We start from the raw sequence: 27,371 nt of genomic DNA, 5'->3' as shown, positions 1-27,371 counted from the left end.
TAGTATAGTTCATTGGGCAGGGTTTCCCAAGCATAGGGTATACACCACTGGGGCCAGGGGAGATTTTAGCTGACGCACGGGCATGGTATTCAATAATACTGAATCACACAGTATGAGAGTTACTCTCCATATTCATTCCTTATTGCAGCTGTAACACATTACCACAACCTAGTGGCTGATACCCCTATAAGTTTATTCCCTTACAGTTCTGAAGGTTAGAAATCTAAGATCAAGGACTTGATAGGCCTGAATTCTTTCTGGAGACTGCAGCAATTCCTGCCCTTTCTAGGTTCTAGAGGCTGTCTGCCTCCCTTTGCTCCTAGTACATCATGTCAACTTCTGGTCGTTCCATTGGCATATTTCCTTTTTCTGACTTTGGCCTTCTTGCCCCCCTCTTATAAGGACCATTATGATTACACTGGGCCCTTACAGATAACCCAGTATGAACTCTTCACCTCAAGTATCCTGACTTAATCCCATTTGGGGTGGGGCCTCATCATTGCTGACACTTTGTGTTTTCCTTGATGCTGTCCTCAGTGTGAGGAAGGTTTCTTGGGTGCCTTGCTAGACTTGCTCATAATGTGCTGATACAAACCTAGAGCTTAATTTTCTCTGTGTTAAAATCATAAAATATCTTAGTTTATGGATCTACTAATGAGAGATTATTAAAAGCTTTTCTTTACCTTTTATATAATCTGCCTGAGAAGCAAAGAATCTATTTCTTATTAAATAGTTCTGGTACTTCACATTCTCTTATCAGATCTTTAATTACTTAGAAAAAGCCAAGTCTTTTCAATAACAGAGACAGGTTTTTAATTTATTTTCATCTTATTTTATTATTTTTTTAATTGTTATTTCTCCAATACAATTTTTTTTCTACTGTACAGTATGGTGACTCAGTTACACATACATGTACACATTCTATTTTCTCACATTATCCTGCTCCATCATAAGTGACTAGACATAGTTCCCAGTGCTACACAACAGGATCTCATTGCTAATCCATTCCAAAGGCAATAGTTTGTATCTATTAACCCCAAGCTCCCCAGCCACCCCACTCCCTCCCCCTCCCCATTGGCAACCACAGGTTTTTTCTTTTCTGTGGAAAGGTTCATTTGTGCCATATATTAGATTCCAGATATAAGTGATATCATATGGTATCTGTCTTTCTCTTTCTGACTTACCTCACTCAGTATGAGAGTCTCTAGTTCTACCCATATTGCTGCAAATGGCATATGTCATTCTTTTTTATGGCTGAGTAATATTCCGTTGTGTACATATACCACATCTTCCTAATCCAATCGTCTGTTAATGGACATTTGGGTTGTTTCCATGTCTTGGCTATTGTGAATAGAGCTGCAATGAACATGCGGGTGCATGTGTCTTTTTTAAGGAAAGTTTTGTCCTGATGTATGCCCAAGAGTGGGATTGCTGGGTCATATGGTAGTTCTATGTATAGATTTCTAAGGTACCTCCATACTGTTCTCCATTATGGTTGTACCAGCTTACACTCCCACCAACAGTGCAGGAGGGTTCCCTTTTGTCCACACCCCTTTCAGCATTTGTTATTTGTGGACTTATTAATGATGCCCATTCTGACTCTCGTGGTATCTCGTGGTAGATTTGATTTGCGTTTCTCTGATAATCAGTGATGTTGAGCATTTTTTCATGTGCTTGTTGACAATATGCACATCTTTCTTGGAAAAATGTCTATTCAGGTCTTTTGCCCATTTTTCATTTGGGTTGTTGGCTATTTGCTGTTGGGTTGTATAAATTGTATATTCTAGAGATTAAGCCCTTGTCAGTTGCATCATTTGAAACTATTTTCTCCCATTCTGTAAGTTATCTTTTTGTTTTCTTTTTGGTTTCCTTTGCTGTGCAAAAGCTTGTCAGTCTGATTGGGTCCCATTGGTTTATTTTTGCTTTTATTTCTGTTGCTTTGGGAAAATGACCTGAGAAAACACTTGTAAGGTTGATGTCAGAGAATGTTTTGCCTATGTTCTCTTGTAGGAGTTTGATGGTGTCCTGTCTTATGTTTAAGTCTTTAAGCCTTTTTGAGTTTATTTTCATGCATGGTGTGAGGGTGTGTTCTAGTTTCATTGATTTGCATGCAGCTGTCCAGGTTTCCCAGCACCACTTGCTAAAAAGACTTTTTTTTCCCCATTTTATGTTCTTGCCTCCTTTGTCAAAGATTAATTGACCATAGGTGTCTGGGTTTATTTCTGGGTTCTCTATTCTGTTCCATTGGTCTGTATGTCTGTTTTGGTAGCAGTACCACACTGTCTTGATGACTGTGGCTTTGTAATATTGCTGAGACAGGTTTTTTTAAACTTATAATTTTCTGTATTTTTCTTTCAAACCTTAAATAACTGGAAATAGAGATATGTATTGCATAAATGCCCCCCCCAAAGTTCATTCAAAGAAGCTACTTAAACATTGTGTGTAACATTTCTATTTTCCTAATTTTCTACCCTACACATGCTTGTTTTTATAGTACAAAAATATTGTTTGATTAAAACATATAGTATGAATAGTATTGTTTAGTTATAAAATGTAAACATGAGCAGATCCCACTTATGCCTGCAACAAGTCTTGTAGAGCATGTGGTTAGTAATTTTTCCTTTGCTTCACCACAGTGATGATTTGTTGGCTTCTGTTTTCAATGCTCAGGGCTTCTCCATCCCATACTGTTGATGACATGCTTTGCTAGTCTGTGACCAGGTGTTCATTACCTACAGCAGAGTTGCCAGGGATTGTTTTCTTCCTCTTTTTTTAAAAATTATAGTTGATTTACAATGTTGTGCCAATTTCTGCTGTACAGCAAAGTGACTATGTCAAACACACACACACACACATATATATATACACATACATTTTTTTCTTGTGTTATTTTCCATTACAGCCTATCACAAATGATTGGATATAGTTCTCTGTGCTATATAGGACCTCATTGCTTAACCCCAAACTCCCTTTCCACCCAACTACCTCCCCCACCCCCCTTGTCAACCACAAGTCAGTTCTCCATGTCTCCATGTCAACAGATATTTAGATATTTTTCTCTACATTGACTATTGTGCATAGTGCTTCAGTGAATATGGGAGTGCTGACACCTTTTTAATATCCTTATTTCAATTCCATAAGTGGGATTATTGGATTACATAATAGTTTTATTTTTAATCTCTGAGGAACTTCAATACTACTTTCCATAGAGACTGCACTATTTTTTTTTTTTTTTTGTTCTTTTAGGGCGGCACCCGTGGCATATGGAGGTTCCTAGGACAAGGATTGATTTGGATCTGTAGCTGCCAGCCTACAGCCACAGCAACACAGGATCCGAGCCGCCCGAGCAGCATCTGAAACCCTCACCACAGCTCATGGCAATGCTGGATTCTTAACCCACTGAGCTAGGTCAGGGATTGAACCTGCATCCTCAAGGATCCTAGTCGGGTTCGTTAACCACTGAGCCACAAGGGGAATTCTGAGACTACACTATTTTGTATTCTCACTGACAGTTATTTCTCCACTTTGCCAACAGTAATTGTCTTTTGTTTTAATGATAATAGCCATCCCAACAGGCATGACTTTAAACAGAAGATTGTCAGAGGTCGGATTTCATGTTATTCAGCAAAGTTAAAAATATTTTCATCCAAAATTAATATTTTACACACTCTTTGAGCCAGAAGTATTGATTCAAATTACAATATTTATTCTACAGGTATAAATGATATTCATATGAAATCTGAAGTGGTATTTGTGCAATATTCTCTACAATATTGTGTATAATTGCCAAAAATCCGAATCCAACTTAATATCTGTTAATGATGGATTCTCATGTAAATTTTAATATTGTTCCACATGAGCTGATAGGGAATGATCTCCAAGATATACTAAATGATCCAAGCAAGAGGTGGAAGAGTATGTATAGTATGGTACATATAGGGGGAAAAGCTCCACAGGGCATAATCTGTAAAAGAATACATAAAAATATGAGTAGGAGTTAGTTGTCTTTGAAGGGAAGACTGTATGACGAGAAGTTGGGAGGAGGGAGACTTACATTTTATTGTATTCTCTATTTTTATCTTTTGAATTTTGTGCCGCCTGTGTGTAGTAGAATGGATAATTTCCCTTGATTCTGCACTCTCATGCAATAGTATTTTATATCCACACTCTTTGCCATGTGGTTTACAGCCTCCTACTGCAGGTGAAGCAGACTATTCCACCCCACAGAGGCCAGGCTCAGTTATGTGATCTGAATTAGCCAAAGGAGTGTGAACAAGCAGAGATTCAAATATGCTGGTGATCTAGTTGCCTTCTTGTGCTCTTGGGATCTGTCATGTGAGGAATATAACCTTGAGAGCTGCTAGTTCCAGAATGAAGAGAAGATGTGGCGCAGACCACAGCTTTGAGTCAAGCCCAGGTGATCTCAGTCTAACGCCCAGCCAAACCAGCCAAACTGCAGACTTGTGAGCATAAAAAAACATGGTAAGCCATGGAGTTGTTCACGACTGTTTATTACACAGCATTGTTGTGGCAATAGCTGAAAAAGACAAATTCCATAGGAGCTCTCTTAACTGACCTCCACCTAACCAGATTCCTATATTCACCAATGCCCTCTTCTCTCTAATATATTGACTGATGTCCAATGCCTCCTAAATGTTCATAACTAGGAGGCTAATCTGTTACAGTCACTTCCTACTACTACTTCCAGTCAAATCATATGCTTACTAAGAGTTACATATGAGTTCTCAGATTTATTTATGCCTGTTCTATTTGTTACATTAGTTAAGTTACTTAATAAATTGTGGTTAATTTAATTAAATGTGATTAAAAATGTATTTCTTATATGAAAACTACTGTGTAATCTTTGAAAGAGCTCAATAGATGTTAGTCACAAGAAATTGTGAAAAAATTAGTCTAATCTTGGTAAATAAATATTATAAAAATATAAAAGGGTTTGCAACTAAAATTGCTCCCCAAGTTTTAAACATTTTTATCCCTTTTAAAGAGACAAAACTAAAAGTTAAAAATGATCAATTTTGGATTTTTATTGAAGAATGATTACATGGTGTTCAACCTTGATCCTATAAGCAAGTATTTTTGAACTAACTTACATTTATCTGTTTTAAGTTAAAAAAAAAAACTGTTGAAGGTATTTATGTGTATTATTTACGATTCCTTGAGTATCATAATCAGTTTTCCATTAATTACATCTTCATAGAAGGCAAAGGACTTTTCCAAGTTCATACCATTCAGGGATGTGGAACTGGCACTAAAACTTCATGCTATTCTTAGAACTCTGTATTAATTCTTAGAATCAAAGACTGACATCATTTAGGGACTGAAATAGAGCAAGACTTTGGAATTTCCCACTGCCTCTCTTGCTGGTCCTAAACTAGGCTTTCTGGAAACTGCTTTGAAGGTTAATGGGTACAAGGAGTTCTGTTGTGGCTCAGCGGTAACAAACCCGACTAGTATCCATGAGGATGCCAGTTCAGTTCCTGGCATTGCTCAGTGGGTTGAGGATCTGGTGTTACCCTGAGCTGTGGTGTAGGCTGGCAGCTGTAGCTACGATTCAACCCCTAACCTGGGAACTTCCATATGCCGTGGGTGTGGCCCTAAAAAGCAAAAAAAAAAAAAAAAAAAAAAAAAAGAAAGAAAGAAAAGGAAAGAAAAAAAAGAAAGGTTAATGACTACAAATTCAGTCATATAAATTCTACTTTGCTAGAAGACATGATGGCTGATCAATCTATCTTTAGGGCAAAACAAGAGAGAATGAACTCTCATGTTATAACTTAAGACTGTTGCCTACTGTCTATGAGTTCTAGGACATTTTTTTCAGAGAGCTTTATTAATTTAACCTTGCTTTAAAGACAGTGACCTATAGCGAATAATTTTAATAACTAGAAATTCAGCTTATCCTAGTCCTTCCCAATTTTGTTTTCCTTGCCCAACCCCCAGTTTACAGCTTGTAACAATAAAACAAATTCTTAGAACACTTAAATTTGGTCAGCTCTCAATTCTGCTATTTTTTTCATGTATTGTGTGGGCCAGCGCTTATTTTATGGCTTGTTTATAGAGGACCATAATGACTGTTGCCCTAATTGTGATTTCAGGAAAGCCATGAGAGCACAGCCACCCAAAATATATTCCCAAATTGCTGCCTTGACAAGGTCTTTCTCTCTATGCCAGCACCCCTATGTTTATATTCAATCCTTTGACAAAGGGAATGGGGAATGGGTATCATTTGCATGAAACACTGTATATATTTTTGAAATAGGGAAGAGAAGGACCTATTTTAACTCCTCCCACAAGTTCACAGAGAAGATCATTGTAGATGAAAAAAAGGACCTAGCCCTAACTGACAGCAAGAGAGTCTGAGATTTCAAATGTGGACATTTCTTAGAGAAAGAGCAGCACAGTTGAAACAACTCCCCAAAGGGATGCTGCTACCAGGGAATCCTTCAGCAATGGCAACAGGGTGAAGGCTGTAGGCTTCACTGCTGATAAGTAGTTTCTCCAAAGCCTGCTATGGGCTTGGAAGCAAGTAGATGTATTTCTGTTAGGGATATAACTTCATCAAGTCTATGATTTTACTGTACACCCGTTGAGCAGCATCAAGGCCCCAGATGAAATCAAAGTGGTTCCAATCTGGCAACAGTTTGAAGTAACGGAGATTCTTGATTTGGGGGAGTATCCTGGCCACGTCCTGGGGTGTTACAAGGACATCGTTTCCTCCAGCCCAAATAGCAGTAGGTACTTCCATGGCAGTCAGGTCATATAGTGGGGGACGACTCTATGGAAGAAAGAGAAAGGAAGTTCATGAGAAGAAGCTCCTCATAACAACCACTGACTTCACATAAGTCGGGAGCTGCTAAATAAGCATTAACTATGACCATAGGAAGAAAGCATGCAATGGACCCTGTCTTCAAGGAGTATGAAGGTACAAGGCAAGATGGCTAAATAAACATTTGTGTACAAAGGAGGGGATGGTGAAAGCTATAATACATTCCCCAAATGCAATGTAAGTGAAGACAATGAAGAAATTATTTCCAACCGGAGCTTCATAAAAAGAGCAGTAATTTGAAATGACTCTTGAGGGATTGTTGAATTTTACAGATAAGAAAGAGGGTTAGAGGGCTTGCTAGCAGGCAGGAAGAGCATGTATGCAATGGTCAGAAATGGCAAAATGTCCATTGTACCCAGGAAAGAAAATATATGAGGGAATACAGTAGGATGTAAGATTACAGACAGTGATGGACTAAATGTTAGGCTAAGGTTCTTGGACATATTTCACAGGTTTTGGAGACAAGGCAGGGTCATTTCTTGGAGCTCTGTCTTAGGATGACTGAATATCCATCAATTTGTGGGGTAACTTGAATAAGGACTAGGTTGGAAATGGGTCTTAAAAAAATCTAGAAAAGCGGTTTGGATGATCCACAGAAGGTGGTAACTGAAGGGACGGCTAAATTCTCCAAAGACAAAGGGGAGAGAGATGCGAGGAATTTTGGAGGAATTCTGACAATTTGAGAGCAAATTTAGAGGCATAGAGAGTAGTCAGTGAGAGGATAAAGGGAGAAATGAAAAAGGGAAAGAAAAAAAAAATAAAGATCATTGTATTATGATCTCCCAAGTTGGGGGACGAGGTAAATTGTAAGGAGACTGTGGTAACTAATATGTATGTTTGAAGGTGAGAATAGGCAATTAAATTTGGCAGTTAAAACAACAGGTAATTTTAAATATAGTAGCTATAATAAAAAGATGAAGACCAAAACTACATTTTCCAGGGAGTTCCCATTGTGGCTCAGCGGTAATGAATCTGACTAGTATTCATGATCCCTGGCCTTGCTCAGTGGGTTAAGGATCGAAGGTTGCCATGAGCTGTGGTGTAGGTCACAAATGCAGCTCAGATCTTACATTGCTGTGGCTGTGGCTGTGGCTGTGGCTGTGGCAGGCAGCTACAGAACCGATTCAACCCCTACCCTGGGAACTTCTATATGCTACATATGCAAACCTAAGAATGAAAAAAAGAAAAAGAAAAAAAAGTAAAAACTACATTTTCCAGGGTTTAGGAGTAGGTAGAAGAGGGGAAGATGAGAGAATCAGCCCTTTTAAGTATTAAAAAAAAATGTTGATTAAAAACAGAGTGATGGAAGGATGACTTGATAGGATTAATGGGTTGAGAAAAGTTTTTTTGTTGTTCACAATGGACAGGAGTTCATTTAAGAGACTAAAAAGAACTGGGAGGAAGAGATGAGGGGAGATGGAGTCAGGGGCATAAGCCCAGGTAACTTGGATAATAAGGGGACCTTCATTTTCTGAGTTTGAAAGGAAGGAGAGAATCAAGAGGACAGAGACATTTCAAGGTGGATAAGAGGGAGGTTAAGAAATTTCATTCCTGCAACAAAGATGCATTGAGAGGCCACTAAGTTCTAGGTACTCTGCCAAATGAGAAAACGAGGGTGAACAAAACAGAAGGAAATGCCTACCCTCATGATGCTTACATGGGTCAATCCTCCAATTCTCAGGAAAAAAACACAAAGTAGACACAGATTGTGCTGGGAACTTAAAGAAAGGACAAACTGTTGAGGCTAGACTATAATAAAAATTGACTTCCAATGAGCTAAAATCCAAACCGAATAACACTGGATTGGCCTGGAGTAGGGTAGGACCAGTCTTCCATGAATAAAGTCTAAGGACATTTACACTCTCATATACCTGTCATCACGTTGTACACTTGACTCTTAAACCTTTTTGGTCAGTTTTACCTCGGTAAAACCGAAAAAATGGAACGTGACCATAAAATGGTCTTGTGTGTGTAATTTTTAAATTTATTTTCTTGACTCATAAACAATATATAAATATAACATGCTCATTAAACATAATGAAAGAAGGCAGAAGTATGTAAAATCCAAAATGAAATCCTCCTTTACTCTTTCATGTCCACCCACTTCACTCTTTCTTTCTTCCTCTCTTTGAAAACCACTTTAACATTTGTTATCTGTTTGGCTTTTTTCCAAGCATTTGTAAATACATGCATTTGTGCATATACAATAAAATTCACTGATTTTACAAACAAGATACAGAGCATTTTCATCACCTGCTAAACTGAGGAGCAGGAGAAAATTTTGTGGATGATGAAAATGTTCTGTCTGTTGTTTGTGGTGTGGTTACATGAATGAGTGTATTTGTCAAAACACTGGGTTGGATACATAAAATCAGTGAATTTTATTGTATGTCAATATCATCTTAATTTGATTGATTAAAAACAAAAATATAACGTAACTCTCACTGTCGTCTTAAAGGCTATTAGGATCATTTCTCTAACAATTCAGTATATTACTGAGAAACTGACTGTTCTGATGTTCAGAAGCAACTCAGTCCATCTACACTTACACTAATCACCTTAAATGTCAGTCTGAGAAGACACTGAAAAAATTCAATGTGTTTAGTCCTCAATAGGAAACCCAGTCCATGATCTTGGGAAAAGAAATGGTAGCAACAGGATTGGTGAAAAGTACAGGAGGGCTAAATGGCTCCATAAGTTATGATGTGTAAAGTTAGAGGGAAAAAGATGCCGTAAGACTCAACTCTATATAGGTAGGTAATACTCTTAACTTTTATGTGGAATCCTAATTTTTTCTGTTGGTATCAAGAAATATGTATTTATTTACTCTCTAAATTTTTAATAAAACCATTTTCACTATTATGCAGGCATTGAAACTATGTTAAAAACAACCCAGTAATGTTGATTATGTCTTCCCATGACCATAAAGGAAAAAACAAGATTAAAATTTGTGGAAAAACAATGATGCTGAGAAGATTGGGATACATGTAATAAAATATTGATACATCTAGTTATCTTTGGGTGGAGGGGTTATAAATGATTTAATTTCCTTAGTACATGTTTCTTTTATTTCTAGATTTTCTGCAATGAATACATCTTAAAGCTAGACATTTTTTAAAAAAATTCTTTCTACTAATGTGAGTGTCACCAATTGCCAGGTAGAATTCTTTTTACTCTCAAATAACTTCTTAATATAATTTTTTTTTCCAAAAAAACAAAACAAAACAAAAACAAAACCCCTACCCTTCTGAAGTCATTCTAAGTAGCTCACCTGATTGTAATGACGCATGTTCTCAGCTTCACTTCCCCAGTCATAAGCTCTGAATTCATCAGACTGATAAAGCTGAATCAAATGTTTTATGGACAAAAAAATAAATAAATATTCAGAGTAGGCAGCACAATCGTTAACAGCAACCCTTAGAAAAATATTATACACTGGGAAGAAAACAAGGCTTCTGGCTCACCAGAAGATTATTAATACATTTTTACCACTTTGAAAAGCAAGGTCAACAGAGGGAAGCAATGATCTTCTTGGTTCGAGGGGAGAAACTAATGGAAAACCAAGATATTAGGGAGAAGTCAAATCTCAGATGTGTTTCTCTATAGGGAAGGCTCGGTTCTCCTGAAGCTCTACCTTCCAGTTTAACTTCCATTTTAGCTCAGGGCCTATTTCACAAGCTCTTAATTAAAATGGTGTTCAACTACGCCATCTACTTGGTCTGTACCATGACTTGTTGTTTCTCTTAAGATCCAGGGAAATTAAATGATAAAGATGGTGACAAGGACAAAATAGAAGCCAGCTACTAAGCTTCTTAGATAGGAATGCTAACTTGGTTCTTGCATGGATAATGAAAATAAGGATTGGAATTGTTCTCTATGACAAAGACAGTACCTGTTTTATATGCAGGATGTTCTGTACGGATGATCCCGTGGGAGCATGGGACATATAAACATCCATTCGGCTCTGAAGAGAAACAAGACACGTGTTACAGCAATAACCACCCAAGGGAATGAACAATACCTTTCAGGAGCAGAGAACAATTATGCTAACATTCAGTCAACAAACACTGGGGTTGTGAAAATGGCGAGACAGAACACCTGCATAATTACAAATTCATGTCAGAAACGTGAATGTGAATGAACCATGGGCTGGCTGATGGCCTGGGCTGCTTGAGAGCAAACGTGTATCAGCTCTGAAGCTGTGGGGTAATTTGCCTATTGCGAAGTAGAAGAGGTAACAATGGACAACATGGAGCAAAGAGACCAAGAAAGGCACTCTGTGCAAGTGAGGGAGGTGGTGTATATTATTGCACAGACGGACATGATCACAAATCAGTAGATCAAAAATCCTGGAGCTCAGGACCTAATTTTGTTTATGATAAGCTTTGTGACTTTCAGGAAGTTATTTATCATCTTTGAGTTTCTGCATTTTCATCTACTAAATGGACATGGTTAAAATCATGCTACCAATTTGCTGGGCTCTTGTAAGGATAAAATAAAATATTGCCAAAGAAAAGCTAAAAGCTGATCACTTCTAGATGCACTGTACTTCAATTCCCATAAATATTATAGAGATGAAAATTATAGAGATAAAATAGTAGTGATAATTCTGTGGCTTAGAATGTAATGAAACCAATAAGAGGAGCTATAAAAAATGTGCAGTTTTGAATGAGCAGTTTTTCAACAATTGTGCCTCAAGGTTTTCACTCTAACACAACTTGGCCTCTTTTTTTTTTTTTTTTTTTTTTTTTTTTTTTTTTTTTTTTTTGTCTTTTTGCCATTTCTTGGGCCGCTCTCGCGGCATATGGAGGTTCCCAGGCTAGGGGTCTAATCGGAGCTGTAGCCACCGGCCTACGCCAGAGCCACAGCAACGCGGGATCCGAGCCGTGTCTGCGACCTACACCACAGCTCACGGCAACGCCGGATCTTTAACCCGCTGAGCAAGGGCAGGGATCGAACCCGCAACCTCATGGTTCCTAGTCGGATTCGTTAACCACTGCGCCACCACGGGAGCTCCCAACTTGGCCTCTTAAAGAATGAGGATAGGGTGGGCTTTCAGAGAAAATTGATTTTGAGACTAGCTTCATTGTAACAGTTTCATTGGTTGCCATTTGCAATATGACAAGGGCAACTCTTCAATCACACTAGTCTGCAAGTGTGAACTCCTCCTTCTTGAATTCTCAATAACAGGAAACAGAGTTGATGAACCAGGCTGTCTGCTTATTCACAGGAGAGGGAGTACATCTCCATTCTATTCTGTCTTGCATGTTCCAAGTTAAGTGATGAGTTATATTTGAGGCTAAAGTCTCCCAACAAGTGAAGGCACACAAGGAATAAGTCCAATGCTTGTATGTAATTCCCTTCTTTCTTCTAGGACTTTATTTTAATTTTTAATGCACTGTATAATAAAATCAAGTTGACTGTAGTAAGGGCTGGCTGATTATGAGCACATGAAACCATGATCTAGAGTGAAACATCTATTTTCCTACGTGATCAGGGATGAAAAGATGAAGCTGCCTATTTCCTTCCCAGTCTTTACATTCATGGTCCACTGAATACCTAATCCATGCATAGCAAATCTCCATCTAATAAGAGTTTAGACTATTTTATAATTTATGAAGTATAATAGATACATCAAAAAGAATCAAAGAAAAGCTGGAATTTCTAAAAGCACCTAAAAGAATTTCCAAATGGAAATCATTATACATACCATATTCATATTTTTCTTATTGAATCCAGCCCATAAGGACATAATTTCACTACATATCACCCATAATATTTTATTGTTGCAGAGTTTGATAGAAGATGACTTCCTTGCTTTATCTTCTAAAAAGACACCTTTGGTACCAAAAAATTTCTGTAAAAATAAAAACAAAACAGAATTATCCTTTTGGGAATAATTGTCAGACTTCTTGACTTTCCCTTCTTCCCAGGAATGAGGATTCTTACATTTGTGAATGGGGATGTAATTGTATTTGTATATTTGTTTGCTCTTTTGGCCAAGGGGGCCAAGCCATTCAGGAAAAGTAACTATTTATGACTCCATCTCCACCCAAGGAAGATAATCAAACATAAAATACAAGGAGATTGTAGTGAGGACCCTCAAACCCCAATTAACTAATTTCTCCATGTGAAAGCTCTTCTTTACTATATCCAATCAGCTATTGCCTATATTTCTCATTGATTGGCAAGAAAGGTAGAACACCTTCTCCTTAAGGTCAAATATTGCCTGGAACAGCAGGAAGAAAAAGCAGGATTTTCCCCTATTATTCATGTACACATCACCTTGCTAGCAGTGTCCCAGATTAGCCAGCTTTTACAGTGAAAATTAGAGGATGGTGCACTGAGGAGAGGGTGCTAATGGACAGGAAAAATTGATGTGGAGGCAGCACAGTTAAAGCTTCTAGGGCTTGAAAAAGCAGTAGGCTGGCGTGGGGATCTCTGATGGGAGGATCAGAGCTTCTGGGGGCAACAGATATTATGAAATGGTGGGCAGGGTCAGAGAATGAGACTTAAAGTGGCAGAATATTTGACAATAGGGAATAAGAAACTGAAATAAGTCAGGGACAACGTTTGCCTCAGACAGACCTATGGAGGCAAAGCAATACATGTGCAAAACTGACATATGTAGCAATTAGGTGCGTTTGTCTCTGAATTTAACATAACAAATTTGTCTGCTCAACTCTGCCCAAATGTAAAAATCATTCAAAATTAACTGATATCAATACAGTTTGAAATAGAACTAGTAAGCACACAAAAGGCAAGTTACATCACTTGAGCTTACAATAAACAATCCAGTAAAACTACTATCAAACCAATTATTAGGCTTCATGGAAGATCTTCCTTGTGTTAGCTCACAATTGTTTTTTCCATTCTTACCTCTCCATCTCAAACCAGGACCTCATTTTACATATGAATTAATGTGATGTCCTAATTTGCAAACATTTGTTTTATCTTTCACCTCAAATTTCATTAAAGACAGTAGATAAAATACTACGTTCATTGTGGGAATGAACTTTTTTTAGAGAAACAGAAAGCAAATAGAAAAAAAAATTTTAATGAATAAAACCCCAAATTCACAATTGATCATCAAACTACTTTTCCAATACTTGGAAAATAACCAATAAACATTTGAAGAAATAATGGAGCTATAAGATATATAGGCTTTGGAATCTTAACTTTAGTAAATTAGAGCAAATTCCAGTAAGGTAAGGGGTATGTTATTCAGGCTTACTTTATATCAAAGAGGTCAAGGCTCACATGTAACTTGAAAAATATCTTTCCTTTGGACACTGAATTCATTGACATGCCCAGTGAAACAAGAATGGAAGAAGGAAAATTGTAGATAGACCATAAACTGACATACCACGCAGCTTACCTGGAAATTCTGATTTATACTCAGGTCTGTTAATGACGGAGTATAGGGCATTCTATATGGAAACTGTAGAGACTGTGGCATAGATAACACACACACAGACACACACACACACAAGCACATGGTTGCAGGGTCTGTTTTCTATAGATTTCATCTAAATGTCCAACTTGGACTTCATAATAGATTTTAAAATAATAAGGACTTATCATCAGATAAGAGATCCTCATATATATTTTGGCAGAAGGAAGAGCCTACCTTGATTGCAGAATTTGGAAGTAGGAAAAGTCTGGTAAAAATGCCCATGGTGTATTTGAGTGAGATCGTAGGACCCAAGGCAAAATTCATTTTGATTCTCTGTGCCAGCTCAGGTATGGTGGCAAAGGCTACAAACCCTGAGAGAACAGGAAACAAGATAGTCTTGTAAATATTAGCAACCCTTAGGCAATGTTTCTACTAATAGAAGTGGGGCTCTGCTTTGTCGTATTTATCCTTCTACTGCAATGACCTTTGGGATGAACTGGGAAACTCTTTCAAGTCATTCTGCAAAGAGAATCTGCCTTCAGCCTTTTCTGCTCTCAAGACTCTATTTTCTCTAATTCTGGATAATTTAACCTGGTGGGGGAAAGTGAGGGATAAGCAGCTAAAGCAACTCCAGCCAAGTGAACTGGGGACACTCTCAATTCCCAAGCATGGAGTAAGTGCTAGCAATGTTGTTACTTTACCCCCAACTCCTAGATGCTGGAGTAAGTCACAAAGCCCCAAGAATTCCATAATCAGTTCATGGGAGGTGAATCAAGAGGCTCTTTCTGGAGTTCCCAGCATGGCACAGCAGAAACAAACCCAACTCTAAACCATGAGGTTGCGGGTTCGATCCCTGACCTTGCTCAGTGGGTTAAGGATCCAGTGTTGCCGTGAGCTGTGGTGTAGGTCACAGACACAGCTTGGATCTGGTGTTGCTGTGGCTGTGGCCGGCAGCTATAGCTCCGATTAGACACCTAGCCTGGGAACCTCCATATGCCTAGGGTGTGGCCCTAAAAAGCAAAAAAAAAAAAAAAAAAAAGGCTCTTTCTATACTTTCACCCAGTTATCCCACAGTTTTCCTTTCTCACAGTGGGATGAGATTTCATTGCTTCCAGTGCTTCACTGGATGCTTCCCAAACCTTCACAATCCTCCCTGCTTCCAAAAGGGAAAGAGATTTCCTTTGGTCCACAGTGGTCCCAGTAAGGACTGAATATCTCCATCTGCCCTGGTCTTTCAGTACTAGCACTGCACTCATATCCAGCGCTGTGAGGATGAGGGTGGAGGTCAGCCCCACATCGAAAAGGCTATGTGGAGGACCTGTGTGTTTGTGCTTTACCAGGCCCCCTCCACTGTGTGTGTGTGTGTGTGTGTGTGTGTGTGTGTGTGTGTGTGTGTAGCCATAGCAGAGGGGTTTTTTTTTCTCTGAATTTTTTGTTGAAATATTGAAACAGTCTTAGCCAGAAAATGAACTGTGAGTAATAGACACAAAGACTGAAACAGGCATCATAGTTTCCTCTAGAAGATGTCAAGAAATGCGTGGAGGTGAGTTTTTCAATGATCATATTGGTTGGAGAGCCCAATAGTTTTTAAGTGGGCTAGGGCTTGGCTTGTTAAAGGTCCTATGAGGAGTGGATCCTTCCCACATAACAAAAATTTCTCTGCGCAAGTGCAAATAGTGCTCACTGAAAAATTTCATGCCCTAAATGCAATGCAGAGCCCTGATGATCAGATTTTCTGTTTTCTTTGCCAATCAGATATGAGAACATATCTAAGTCTTGACCACATTTCTAGACCCCATTCAAGCCATCCTTCTCCATGCAGTTTCTGCACAGCACCCAAGTAACCCATTGGTGAAGTCAAAATGACCTGGTTTGAATCTGTGTACTCTCTCCTGTGAGTTAGCAGGTCTTGAAAGAGACACTTAGTTTCTCTGAAATTCTATTTCCTCTTCTATGAGATAAAAATAATAATGGTAGGATTGTTCTGAAGCTTAGTGAGAGATATTGCAGGAAAAGTCCTGAACAGAGGGTCCTAAATGCAGTGAATGCTCCTAAATGATAGCTTTTATAGAATAATCATTTTCCTGTTACTGATAGATTTTTTTTTTTAGGGGGAGTAGAGTCCTATTATTAATTCTTTGATACTCTTTTAGTATATTTTCTCTGATGTTCACTGACAATTCTAAACTTGCAAGCTAGCAATATAAAGCACTGGTAAATACATGCTTGCTCTTTATGATAATGGTGATGATTCTTACTACCATAAGAATATTTATTGCCTCTTGCACAGTTTCACTCAAACTAAAATATTGTATTTTCACAAAACCCAATTAAAATTGGAAACTTTACTAACAAATTCATATTTTTAATAATATAGTTTCCCTTAAATTTTTATTCAGAGCTAGATTATTGATTTCTTTTTTAAAAATCTATAAGAAATACATATTCAAAGAACATTTCTTGGACTTTTCAAAATCTTTCCACATAGTGCTTACACTTAATTGCTATTCCATTGAATATTAAATCATACACTAAATGGATAAGCCCAGTTTATTTATTATGTAAGCACTGGTGTTCTGATTCACAAACAAAATGTGACCATATCTTTTCAATTTGTTCAAATACGAATATAAGCCTCTCTTTTTTATTTTTAAAATCCCATATGGGTTGTGAGGAATGTATGACTGATGCATCTTTAACATTCTTCAAGGATATTTCATGGCATTTGACTTTACTTTTTCAGCTCGGAGGAGACCTAGAGACTTATTCTTTTTTTTTTTTTATTACTCAATGAATTTATTACATTTATAGTTGTACAATGATCATCACAATCCAGTTTTATAGTATTTCCTTCCCACACTCCCAGCATTCCCCCACCCCCCAAACTGTCTCCTTTGGAAACCATAAGTTTTCCAAAGTCTGTGAGTCAATAGAGACTTATTCTTTGGAAATACTTCTTTTGATTCTGGGCACATGTTATTCCTGGGAAATCACATCACCATTACAAATGTGCTGCTGGGCATGGAAGAAAGATTTGTCCTGTAAAACTCACAGTCTGTGGAATTCAGGTTCACAGCATAGCACAGGATGGCGAATTAGGGACATTGTAAATACAAATAGTTACTCTGTTTCAATCTAAAGATAAACTCTTGCATGGTGCTAACCCTCTTGTAAAATGTTGACCCTTGTGAACATACCTATTGTAGTACCAAGTGAATGTCCAACGAAATACAACTTCTCCTGACCAGTTTTATTTACAATGAAGTCTACTATTCCTGGGAGATCATATTTGGCCATTTCATCAAAGCTGCAAAATAAAACAGGGCCATATAAATACTCCCAACTAAGTTTAAAATTCAGAGCACTCCTTCACTTATTTTTTACACACAGAATTCTGTGCTGTCCACTTACTTGTGTTTCATCATTTACCCTGTTACATGTACGCTATTGTAGTTTTGTTTGCTGCATCTATGTGTATTACTTTCTAAGAACAGGAATGACTTCTAGATTTGTGTAATCCCATTATCTGACAGTCTTGCCATTCCTCTTCTTCATTCCCTTCCTTTGCATTTCTTTTGCTGCCTCTTCCCCACCTGGATGCATGCCTCTACTTCATGCTCCCCCAGGGGACTTCAAGACTCTTAGGGCCACTTAATAGCCAGCTTTGGGAACAGAACTGGTTGTAAATCATGATTCTACCATGCACTAGTTGAGTAACTTTCCATTAGTTACTTAATGCTCTGAACTTAAGTTTCCTCACCTGTAAAATTAATATGGTAGGGTTGCTACAGGACTTACATAGCATTAAAGGAATGACTCTGGCTGCTATTAGGCACTCAATCAGATGTTGCTATTACTAATATTTCTGTCCAAATAGAGATATATTTAATATATACCAAAATCCTATAGAACCAGTTCATCCAGCATTAATACAAGAGAACAACAACAACAAAAAAGGCCTAAATAACATGTAGTTGAGTCAGGTACCTCCTGAGCTAAGAGCCTGTTTATTAAAAGAATATGAGAAGAAATATAGATTTCTTCTTCCCAACAGAAGAGAATGGTTGTGATGCTTTATGGTGTATAAGATCCAAGCTTTAAGCCAAGGACCAAGGACACGAAATATTTCCCAAAGCTTGCCCCTAGCCAAAAGCTCTGGCCCTAACAATTTAGTCTCATCTTCCTTTCCTTCCAACTTGTCAGAAGGTACTGAATATTGCATTAACATGGTTCTGTTCTCACAGCAGTTTTGCAAACTCACAGGAAGCTTAAGCCTGAGAAAGGAAGTCCATTGAAGGCATCAGCCTGTCCTCTGGTGACAGCAGAAAACACTTGCACTAAAAGAAGCAGTCAGCATATCAAAAGATTCTTGTCTACTGCCCATTAACAAGATTCCGAAGATCTCATATTAGAGTTTTCCTGAAAACTGTGTTCTATATATTCTCAACCACAGTTTCTTTAGGTAAAATATAACACTGATACACATTGTCTTTGCAAAACTGATTGACTCGCTAAGAGAAAATGTGTAATAGCATCACTAGGATGGATGTAAGCCTTGAGAGGGCAAGGACTTTGTTCGCTCTTGAAAGTTCAGGGCCTAGAACAGTGCACACAGCAGGCGCTCAACAAACATTGGTTAAGTGAGTGCATGCGTTGGTCTTAGGAATTTTCCTGAGCTGTCCCCTAGGACATACTTATAATGTATAGTACTGGATACAATAGTGTGTTCAAATGCTATAATTCGCTTGTGGGAGAATCAGTGAAAACCAAAGCTTCTTGCTACTTATCTCCTTTGAGATGTTAGCAGAGAAAACAAGGGGCTGTGTGACTCCAAATATCCCATGCGTAATTATTAATACTATCCACACTATTATATTTAAAGGACCTGTCTCAAATTGCCTTCATGATTTTTCTTGGATACTGTTTACCTAAAGGCCCAGAATTCCTCTTGAGTCAGTGAGAGTGTTTTGTGTCTTCTTGACCAAGTGTTCCCCCGGCTGTTTCCCATCCAAACATCATAACCTGCATCTGCTAGAAGGAATCCAAGGCTGCCATTGGCAAAATTCTGAAGCCAGGAGGCACTGTCTGCAAACAGGGCATGCTGCATGTATACAACTGGTCGGGTACCTGAAGGGAGGGAGGAAGGAAGACAGAGAGAAATTTATAATAAACAGAGTATCTCGAGAACATGATAGAAACACACACACACACACACACACACACACACACACTCTCTCTCTCTCTCTCTCTCTCTCTCTCTCTCTCTCTACCAGAAAAAGCAAAACCCGAAATAGCATTAACTTTTCCCCTTGTCATTAGTGTAGAACACTGCAATCACACAACTTGTTTCCTGAGTACATACTTTGTGCCTGTTGTATGTTGACATTACTAGTTTATTAAATTCTAAATTAAGTTTATAAAGTAGCTCTGACTTTGAGGATCCTCATTTCATTTTTTTATTTTAAAAATTTTTTATGGTTGCATTCATGACACATGGAAGTTTCTGAGCCAGGGATTGAATCTGAGCCATAGCTGTGACCTATGCCACAGCTGTGGCATTGTCTGATTCTTTAACCCACTGTGCCTGGCCAGGGATCAAACCCATGCCTCTGCAGCAAGCCAAGCTGCTGTGGACAGATTCTTAACCCACTGTGCCACAGCGGGAATCTTCCTTTTATAGATGTGGAGCCTTAAAGTAACTAAGTAACTTTTTCCTAAAGGGTTATCTAGCTGACAAGGTGCAGGGCCAGGACTCAAGGCCAATTTTCTTTCGTGCTAAAGCAGGTGCTTGTAACTGCTCTGCACTAAGTATTCACATTTATATATCTCCTGGGTTTGCCTTGCAAAGGCCTGAAAGTGATCACGTTTGATGCAGTTGTGGGGAAGGGGAGGTGAATATAAATGGATAATGAATAGTTACTCGTCAAACTTCCAATCAAATCCCCCAGCCTCTGCCCACTGAAAAGCATCTGAAAACCGTAATAGTAAATTCATCCTCCTGCCAATTCTAAAATTTCTGATGGAGAGAGTATTCAGGGAGAGGAGAATGAAGAACCAGGATGGAAGTTTCTATAATTTAATAGTTAGGAGGCTATATTTAATAGTTAACCGGCTCTGGAGTCAGTCTGCTTGGGTTTGAATTCTGGTCCTGTCAGTTGTTATTTGTGTGAGCTTGAGCCTGTTACATAACTTATTTTACTACAATTTCATCATCTGTAAAATGATAACAATTATCATAGGACTGCTGTGAAGCTTAACTGATTTAATTCATATAAAACATTTAGAACAATACTTAGAACAATTTAGAACTAATAAATAGCACTTAATTCCAAATATCCCCTCAAATTCTCCCACCTTAAGCACAGCCTTTCCTGTAAAAATGCTCTTCTATGTTTCAAATCCCACCTCTACTGCTATCTTTTGTGTTGCCAGATTTAGCAGTAAACAAAGATAAACAAAAAGGCCCAGGATGCTTTATTACATTTGAATTTCTGATTAACAATGAAGAACTTTACCATGTAAGTATAAACTGGGATTATATATATATATATATATATGTGTGTGTGTGTGTGTGTGTGTGTGTATATATATATATATATATATATATCTCCTCACCTGATCTTATCTGTAATTCACCTTTAACTGGACATCTTGTATTTTATCTGGTAATCCTACCCACATCCCACTCCCATTCTTTCACTGCAAAACTCTTGAAGGCTCTGCAGTTATGTTTTCCCATGCAAAGAGTATAATTCCTATGTTTGGCATGGCTGGTCCCTCATTCTAGAGTGAAGCCTTTATAACCCCATACCCTTTCATCACACAAACTGTCTTTCTCTCAGGTAAAAACATACATGAATTTTAAAGTTTTCTTTCCTGGAAAAGTCTCAGAAATGCCACTGTCATTGAATTTGATGTTTTTAATCCTGCAGAGGGAGGCCTATGGATTCTAAGAGGGCTGGGTGAGACTCTTTGGGGACACCCCACAACCAACTTCATACAACCCAGCCAATCTCTCTCCAACAGTGATGAAATCCACTTTCCCAAAATATAGCAATTTTCCACATGAGAAATCAGCAAAGGATAGGCCCCACCTTTGCATTTACTCCCTGAGAAGCATACCTGGTGGCAGTCAACAAGATCTGTCTTGCCCTGTGTATTTTTAGGTTTTGCCTGTCTTCAGAGAATTGGAAAAGAATGAGACTTCCTGTTAACTATTTAAAGACTAAGTCAAAATTCAAACCAACTTTTATAATTCAGGGACTGTCTTAATGGGCAACCAGCACTAAACTTTAATCTTGTGCAGCACTCTTTCTCAGGAGAAACACATTTTGTACCTGTGTTCTTAGTGTCTCTTCGGCCATGAGGAATTCTGTTGATGCTGAGTATGTATCCATCTTGAGTGGTGACTTCATACTCCTCACTGGGGTAGCCATTGTACTCAATGATTTCACTCTGCCCAGGAGAAAGAGAGGCGTTAGCTAAACATCTTCTCTAAAAGGTTATCAACAGGAACTAGAAAAAAGCACTTTGTGTGTGCTTATTTGGGTAAATTATCTGAAATCTGTAGCCCCACGGAAATGTAAAATTAATTTACTGCTTGAGGTCTTGATAAAAAAATAATTAGACTATTAGAAAATGTCTGCTAGTGGTAAATTTTTTTGAGGGGGGTGGAGATAATATCTAGCAATGACCCATTCTTCTTCTCCCCATTTCTTTTTTTTTAGCAGCACCCACAGCATATGGAAGTTCCCAGGCCAGGGATCAAATACGCTGTGCCATAGCTACAGCAATGCTGAATCCTTAACCCCCTGTCCCACTGTGCTGTGCTGTGGAATAAAACCTGCACCTCAACAGAGACAGGCTGGATCATTAACTCACTGCACCACAGTGGTAACTCCTGACAAAACTATATTCTCAAGTGAACGGTCTTTTGAGATCCCTCTTGGTTTAAGGATAACAGGACCATAGTCCAGTAGAGGGCAGTCATATGTGTCATCCAGAGGACTTAAAATGTAATTTTTAGTATTCTTAGAGTCTAATTTCGAAAGAGGAGGTTATCGCCAAATGATAAAATTCTACTTTATATTATTAGACTATATTACTTACACATCCAAAAGAGATCTACCTAGCTTGATTCTTGGAGAATGTTAAAAATCACCTGTTTTATGTTTTCTTATCAGAGATTTTCTGCTATGACAGGAACTTTAATAATAACACAACCCATTAATCTGCTTTATTTGATGTTCTTTGGGATTGTCCATCACTTACAATATTCATCCACACTTCAGGATTTGCTTCTTTTTCCAAATTAAAGTATCCACCAGCATTTAAAGTTCCACAAATCAAATAGGTTGTTGTTAAAAACAGCCACATCATGGAAATGCCTGGCATGATACATTCAATAACCGCAGATTATTTATACAGCATGTATAAACATGTATTATCTATACGTCAAAGTTGATTAATGAAATAAAATAATCCCTTAATGAAAGCTTGACCAACATCCTGAGAAAGCTGAAACAGTCTGGAAAGGAGCAAATACAGTGAGCTAACTTCAAGCACTATTAATTGATTTTTTTTTCACGTAGAACTGCCCTGACATAGTCCAGTTTTAAAAAGGAAATGAATTTAATCTAGTACAAATGCTTATTTTTTCTCTTATTTAATCCATTTTTTCCAATTATTTTAAGTTTATGTTTGCCTGTGAATTGCCAGAATACATAAGGATTCAGAGGAAAAGTTTCATACAGTGGCAAAGCTAAAGTGGAAGTACCCTCTAGTCTTTCCCAGCATTCCACACACCAAAAAACAGCACTGAACAATGAAGCTTCAACCAAACAAACAAGCTTATGATCCATTTCTAATGATGTGATTATTTCTGTGAACACCTAAAGGCAAATTTTGCACATTTAAATGTGCCGTGTCTCTTTCTTGGCATGGCTTAAAAGCATGTCTCTTCAAAGCAGGCCAACAATCATGCAGAGAATTCATCACCGGGCGTTGTCGCCTAATGGCCTGAGTTTGAGGTCCAGCCTTAACCATGAAGGAGATTTCTGATTTGGGGCAAGTTACTTAATAGCTTTGTCTCTCAGTTTTCCTGCTGGTAACATTAAGATAATAATGTAACCTTTCTTAAAGGGTTACAGGGAAGATTCAGTGATACATAAAGCACTGAGCACAATGTAAGCTCTTTCACTGATTTTTAAAAATCTAAGAATGAATAAGAGTAATATTAGAGAGTCTTTGCTGTAACAACTTAATTATAGACTTCTAGAAATGCAGAGTTTACTTCTGAAGTTCAACAGCTTTCCACAAATTTGCTATCTGGTTGAAGATGATTTTCCATTTATCATGTTATATAATTTAAAACATTTTTGAGACTAACAAAGCTATCGAGGACTTGGCTTGTGCCAGACACTAGTCTAAATGCTTCGCATGTAATTTAAACCTCAAAGAAATGCCATGAAATAGCTACTATTATTATCCTCATTTTATCAACGAAATTAACAAAGGCTTAGTGAGATTAAAGATCTGCTCCAGGTTACAGAGTCAACAGGTGACAGAACTGGGACAGGAACGTAGACAGCCTCGGTGCAGAGTCCTTCCACCTGGCTATCACTCCCAACTTGCCTCCCAGTTGTGATAAATCTTGGTCTTACCTAGTCAGGTGAGTTCCTGCTGCTCCTGAGGACTCCTTATTGGTTAGGAACTTGGGAACTTTTGCATGGGACAAAATGAAGAATGAGATATAGTTGCAGTTAGAAGCTAGATAAATGAGAGACCGGAAGCTGGTAGAAATGAAGAAACCCTTGATGGTGACACACACCCAGGGCGTCTTCCTGACACTCCAAGTGCCACGATGTACTTGTGGATTGGGCAACAGTGGTCTATGTTTGTCAAATAACCAGTTTGACTGAATCTTCCATGTTTCCACTGAATGTCTGTCACTGTTGGGAGGGTTCGGCAGCATTTCCATAACAGTGTATCAAATGAGGAGGTATGTACTCAGGATCCTGCTAGACAAAATCAGAGATAACAACATCTACCTTCTTGACACAAGGGTTCACTGTGAGGGTCAAATGAAGCAATGCTTGTGAGAGTTCTGGTGTCAACCATGTAATGTGCAGGGAAGTATCTGACTCTAACTCAGTTGAGAAGATGAGCCCATCCTGACTCACTTTGGAGGCCAGAAAGAGTTTGGAGTCAACAATGTAGCAGAGGAAACTAAACCCAGGTGCCAAAGGATTCAACCTGCTGTCAACTTTGGCAGAGAGGCCTGAGGAGAAGAAAGGCAATTTATTGCTAAAACCCACCTGAAACACTGGAAAATGGAGGTGAAAGTGCCTCATTTTTCCATTCTACTTTGTAAAGCTGAAAAGTCAAAGCAGTAACTGAATCTCTTTCATCTCTCAGAGGGAAGAAAGGTAAGTTGCCACCCAGCATGAAGTAGGTGCAGTTCCATTAGCTTGGTCTCATTCTTAAATCCTTTCACAAACATATTCATACTTGTCCAGATCAATCCTAAGATCCACTTGAGCCAAACAGTTGTGGAGTGAAAGGAAGCACTCAGTAGGTTGAAATAGGTGAAAAGATTATGTAGCAGTCCAAACTCATTCAGTGTATAACAAAAGACTCAACCATGCTTTGCCCTGAATGATAGTAAAATGGGAGAGATGTGTGGGCTTGGCTGGATCCTCTCATGGGTTATGACTTTAAAAACAATCCCTTCTAACAAAACTTCAGTGGACTCCTTGGAGAATTCTGGGAAGCATACTAATATTGATTTGTTGCCATAATTTCATGTGGAAATAGGATGAGTACAGTTAAGCTTCTCAGACCTTTATGGATTGTAGACTAGCTTGACTCACCTAAGAATTTATACACTACTGCCTTCTCATATTACTCAGCTTTGAGGTTTATCTGAATAACCAGGGGAATTCTTCCAATTCAATTTCTTGTATAGGTACAGAGTTGTCCCAAATCAATGAAGCTAATGTTTCATCATTCTTCTTACATATGCTTGTTATTTTAGTCAGTCTTCAATATATCAAAATGAATCAAAACAAAGTACATTGAAACTTCACCCTCTTCCCTGTGAAATGTAAAATGATAGCTTCTCTTCTCTAGAGGCTAAAATTTTCCCTGCCTTTTTTTTTCCATAAAAATAGATGATATTTGGCCAAAGTGTAGATTAAGGGACAACATTCCAGAAGATCAATGGTATTTCTGCTATCTTGACTCAAGGATTGTATCACAACCTGAACAAATTGTTAACAGTGGTTGACCATTCAACTACCTATATGGCTAAAAAATAGACCCTGGAATATAGATCTTTGAACTTGATGTCTTACTTATGAAAATGATTATTATTTTCTTTCTGATGTTCTAATTCAAAATACATTTGTTATTACAATCTCTCGCTCTCTTTTTGTTTTGGTTTGTTTAATTGTTAGCTTTCTTTCCAAAGACTGCTTTGTCTCCACACATAACTATATCAAAGGGGGCATAATTTCCCCTTGAAAACAGTGCAAAGTTAAAAAGATGAGGCTATAATCGACAAAATAGAAACTAATGTGAATTTTGGGAAAAGCAATAATTTAAAACTTTACACCCTTGAGACAAATTTTGCCCTGGAGTAAAAGACTTCCATGAACAGGAACACGGAATTTGTCACTTGCTCACTAGATAATTTATCTAAACTGCTATGCATCCTAAAATGAAAACAGGAATCAAGAAAGCCATAAGTGGTATGTGTGTGTGTGTGTACACGCACACACGCACATGCATGCAAGTGTCTGGGTGTGAGTGTACGTGTGTATAAAAGTGATTGATTAGCACACTTTGCCTTTAGGTGAGAAATACAATTTTAAGACGTAATTTTAAAATTGTATTTATTCACTAATAAAGCAAAGTTGGCAGTGTTCATGATTTCTGTAGGAAATGATATTGTTTTTCAGATTATCTGCTATAGTGGAGTATGTTCTCTTCACTGTTGGTGTCAGTGAATCCCCATTTCAGCTCCACTATACTATACCCATCTTCAAACAGAGCATGGCTATGACAAATAGACAGAAAAGAGAAATGACAAATACAAAGTTCTATCCATCATAAATACTGAAATACTAAAAGCTTTAAAAAAGAGTCCAGAGTAAGCTAATGAATATACAGCTGTCCCAATCCAAAATGCTCAAAGGAAAGTTTACTTACATTTAAAAAGAAGTTATTACCAATTGCCAAAAGTGCAGGCAGTTGTCTTTGATGACATCCAGGTCCTAGAGTGGCAAGCAAAGGACTGAATTGGTGGTGGCAAAGGTCAAAGAGAAAGGGTCATACCACAGAATAGGAGGAAATTTATACCATACATTCTTCCACGCAGGTTTAACTGCTCAACTGCTTACTTAATGTACAGAATTTATGTATGGTATGCTCTATAGCTCATTTCATATTTGAATTTCTATAGGATGTATATTCAAATGGAGATTAAAAAAAAAATAACACATACAGAATGCTCAATTCAAATTGAGTCAGTTTTAGATATAATTTCATCAATTTGTATAGGTAAATAAATGGTGATTGGCATATGCAAAAAGGTAACAGTGGCTGTTTTGATATATGCTTCTGTTTCTTTCCTAAATTTTTATTTTTATTTATATTTTAAACTATTATATTATATTATATTAATTTTTTGTCTTTCTGTCTTTTTAGGGCCACATCTGTGGCATACGGAGGTTCCCAGGCTAGAGGTCCAATCAGAGCTGTAGCCGCCAGCCTATGCCAAGGCCACAGCAACCACGGGATTCGAGCTGCATCTGCTGCCTACACCACAGCTCAAGGCAATGCTGGATCCTTATTCCACTAAACAAGGCCAGGGATTGAACCTGCATCCTCTTGGATGCCAGTCAGGTTTGTTAACTGCTGAGCCATCATGGTAACTCCTCTTTCCTAAATTCTTATTTTGTTAAATCACTATTAAATCACCTCAAATCTCCCCGCATTCCTGAAGATGGGTAGATGGCTTTTAATATCATGGTATCTTGAATTCATCCGTCCCCTGATCACTATCAGTATCAAAAATATTTGTTGAGCGGAGTTTCCAATTGGCTCAGTGGGATAAGGGTCCAGCGCTAT

At 38.0% G+C, this 27,371-nt stretch overlaps 1 protein-coding gene across 4 annotated transcripts in view; it reads right to left on the bottom strand.

Annotated features, from left to right (window-relative positions):
• Positions 1-4,494: 4,494 nt before the first annotated feature.
• Positions 4,495-27,371, bottom strand: part of LIPN (lipase family member N) — a 31,473-nt gene continuing 8,596 nt past the window's right edge. Inside the window, exons 4-15 of one of the 4 annotated variants that reach the window (XM_084996732.1) lie at positions 26,451-26,515; positions 24,070-24,256; positions 23,903-23,960; positions 22,512-22,627; positions 21,578-21,695; positions 19,169-19,367; positions 17,438-17,547; positions 14,475-14,611; positions 12,555-12,701; positions 10,737-10,808; positions 10,116-10,187; positions 5,021-6,793 (exon numbers count right to left, since the gene is read on the bottom strand). In XM_084996732.1, coding sequence (XP_084852858.1) covers positions 6,560-6,793; positions 10,116-10,187; positions 10,737-10,808; positions 12,555-12,701; positions 14,475-14,611; positions 17,438-17,547; positions 19,169-19,367; positions 21,578-21,695; positions 22,512-22,619 — 1,197 coding nt within the window. In that variant the 5' untranslated portion in view covers positions 22,620-22,627; positions 23,903-23,960; positions 24,070-24,256; positions 26,451-26,515 and the 3' untranslated portion in view covers positions 5,021-6,559. Of the gene's footprint in view, positions 6,794-10,115; positions 10,188-10,736; positions 10,809-12,554; positions 12,702-14,474; positions 14,612-17,437; positions 17,548-19,168; positions 19,368-21,577; positions 21,696-22,511; positions 22,635-23,902; positions 25,814-26,450; positions 26,516-27,371 lie in introns of those variants that run through there. The other 3 variants (XM_084996731.1, XM_084996730.1, XM_084996729.1) reach the window with 3 other exon arrangements.

This window comes from Sus scrofa, chromosome 14 (genome assembly GCF_054392235.1).
Source record: "Sus scrofa isolate SSC_HxYL_T2T_F1_AM1 chromosome 14, Sscrofa_HxYL_maternal_Yorkshire_Landrace_v2.0, whole genome shotgun sequence".
Taxonomy (NCBI): domain Eukaryota; kingdom Metazoa; phylum Chordata; class Mammalia; order Artiodactyla; family Suidae; genus Sus; species Sus scrofa.
The sequence above is the reverse complement of the archived record's forward strand: the minus strand, read 5'-3'. Positions and strand labels throughout refer to the sequence as shown.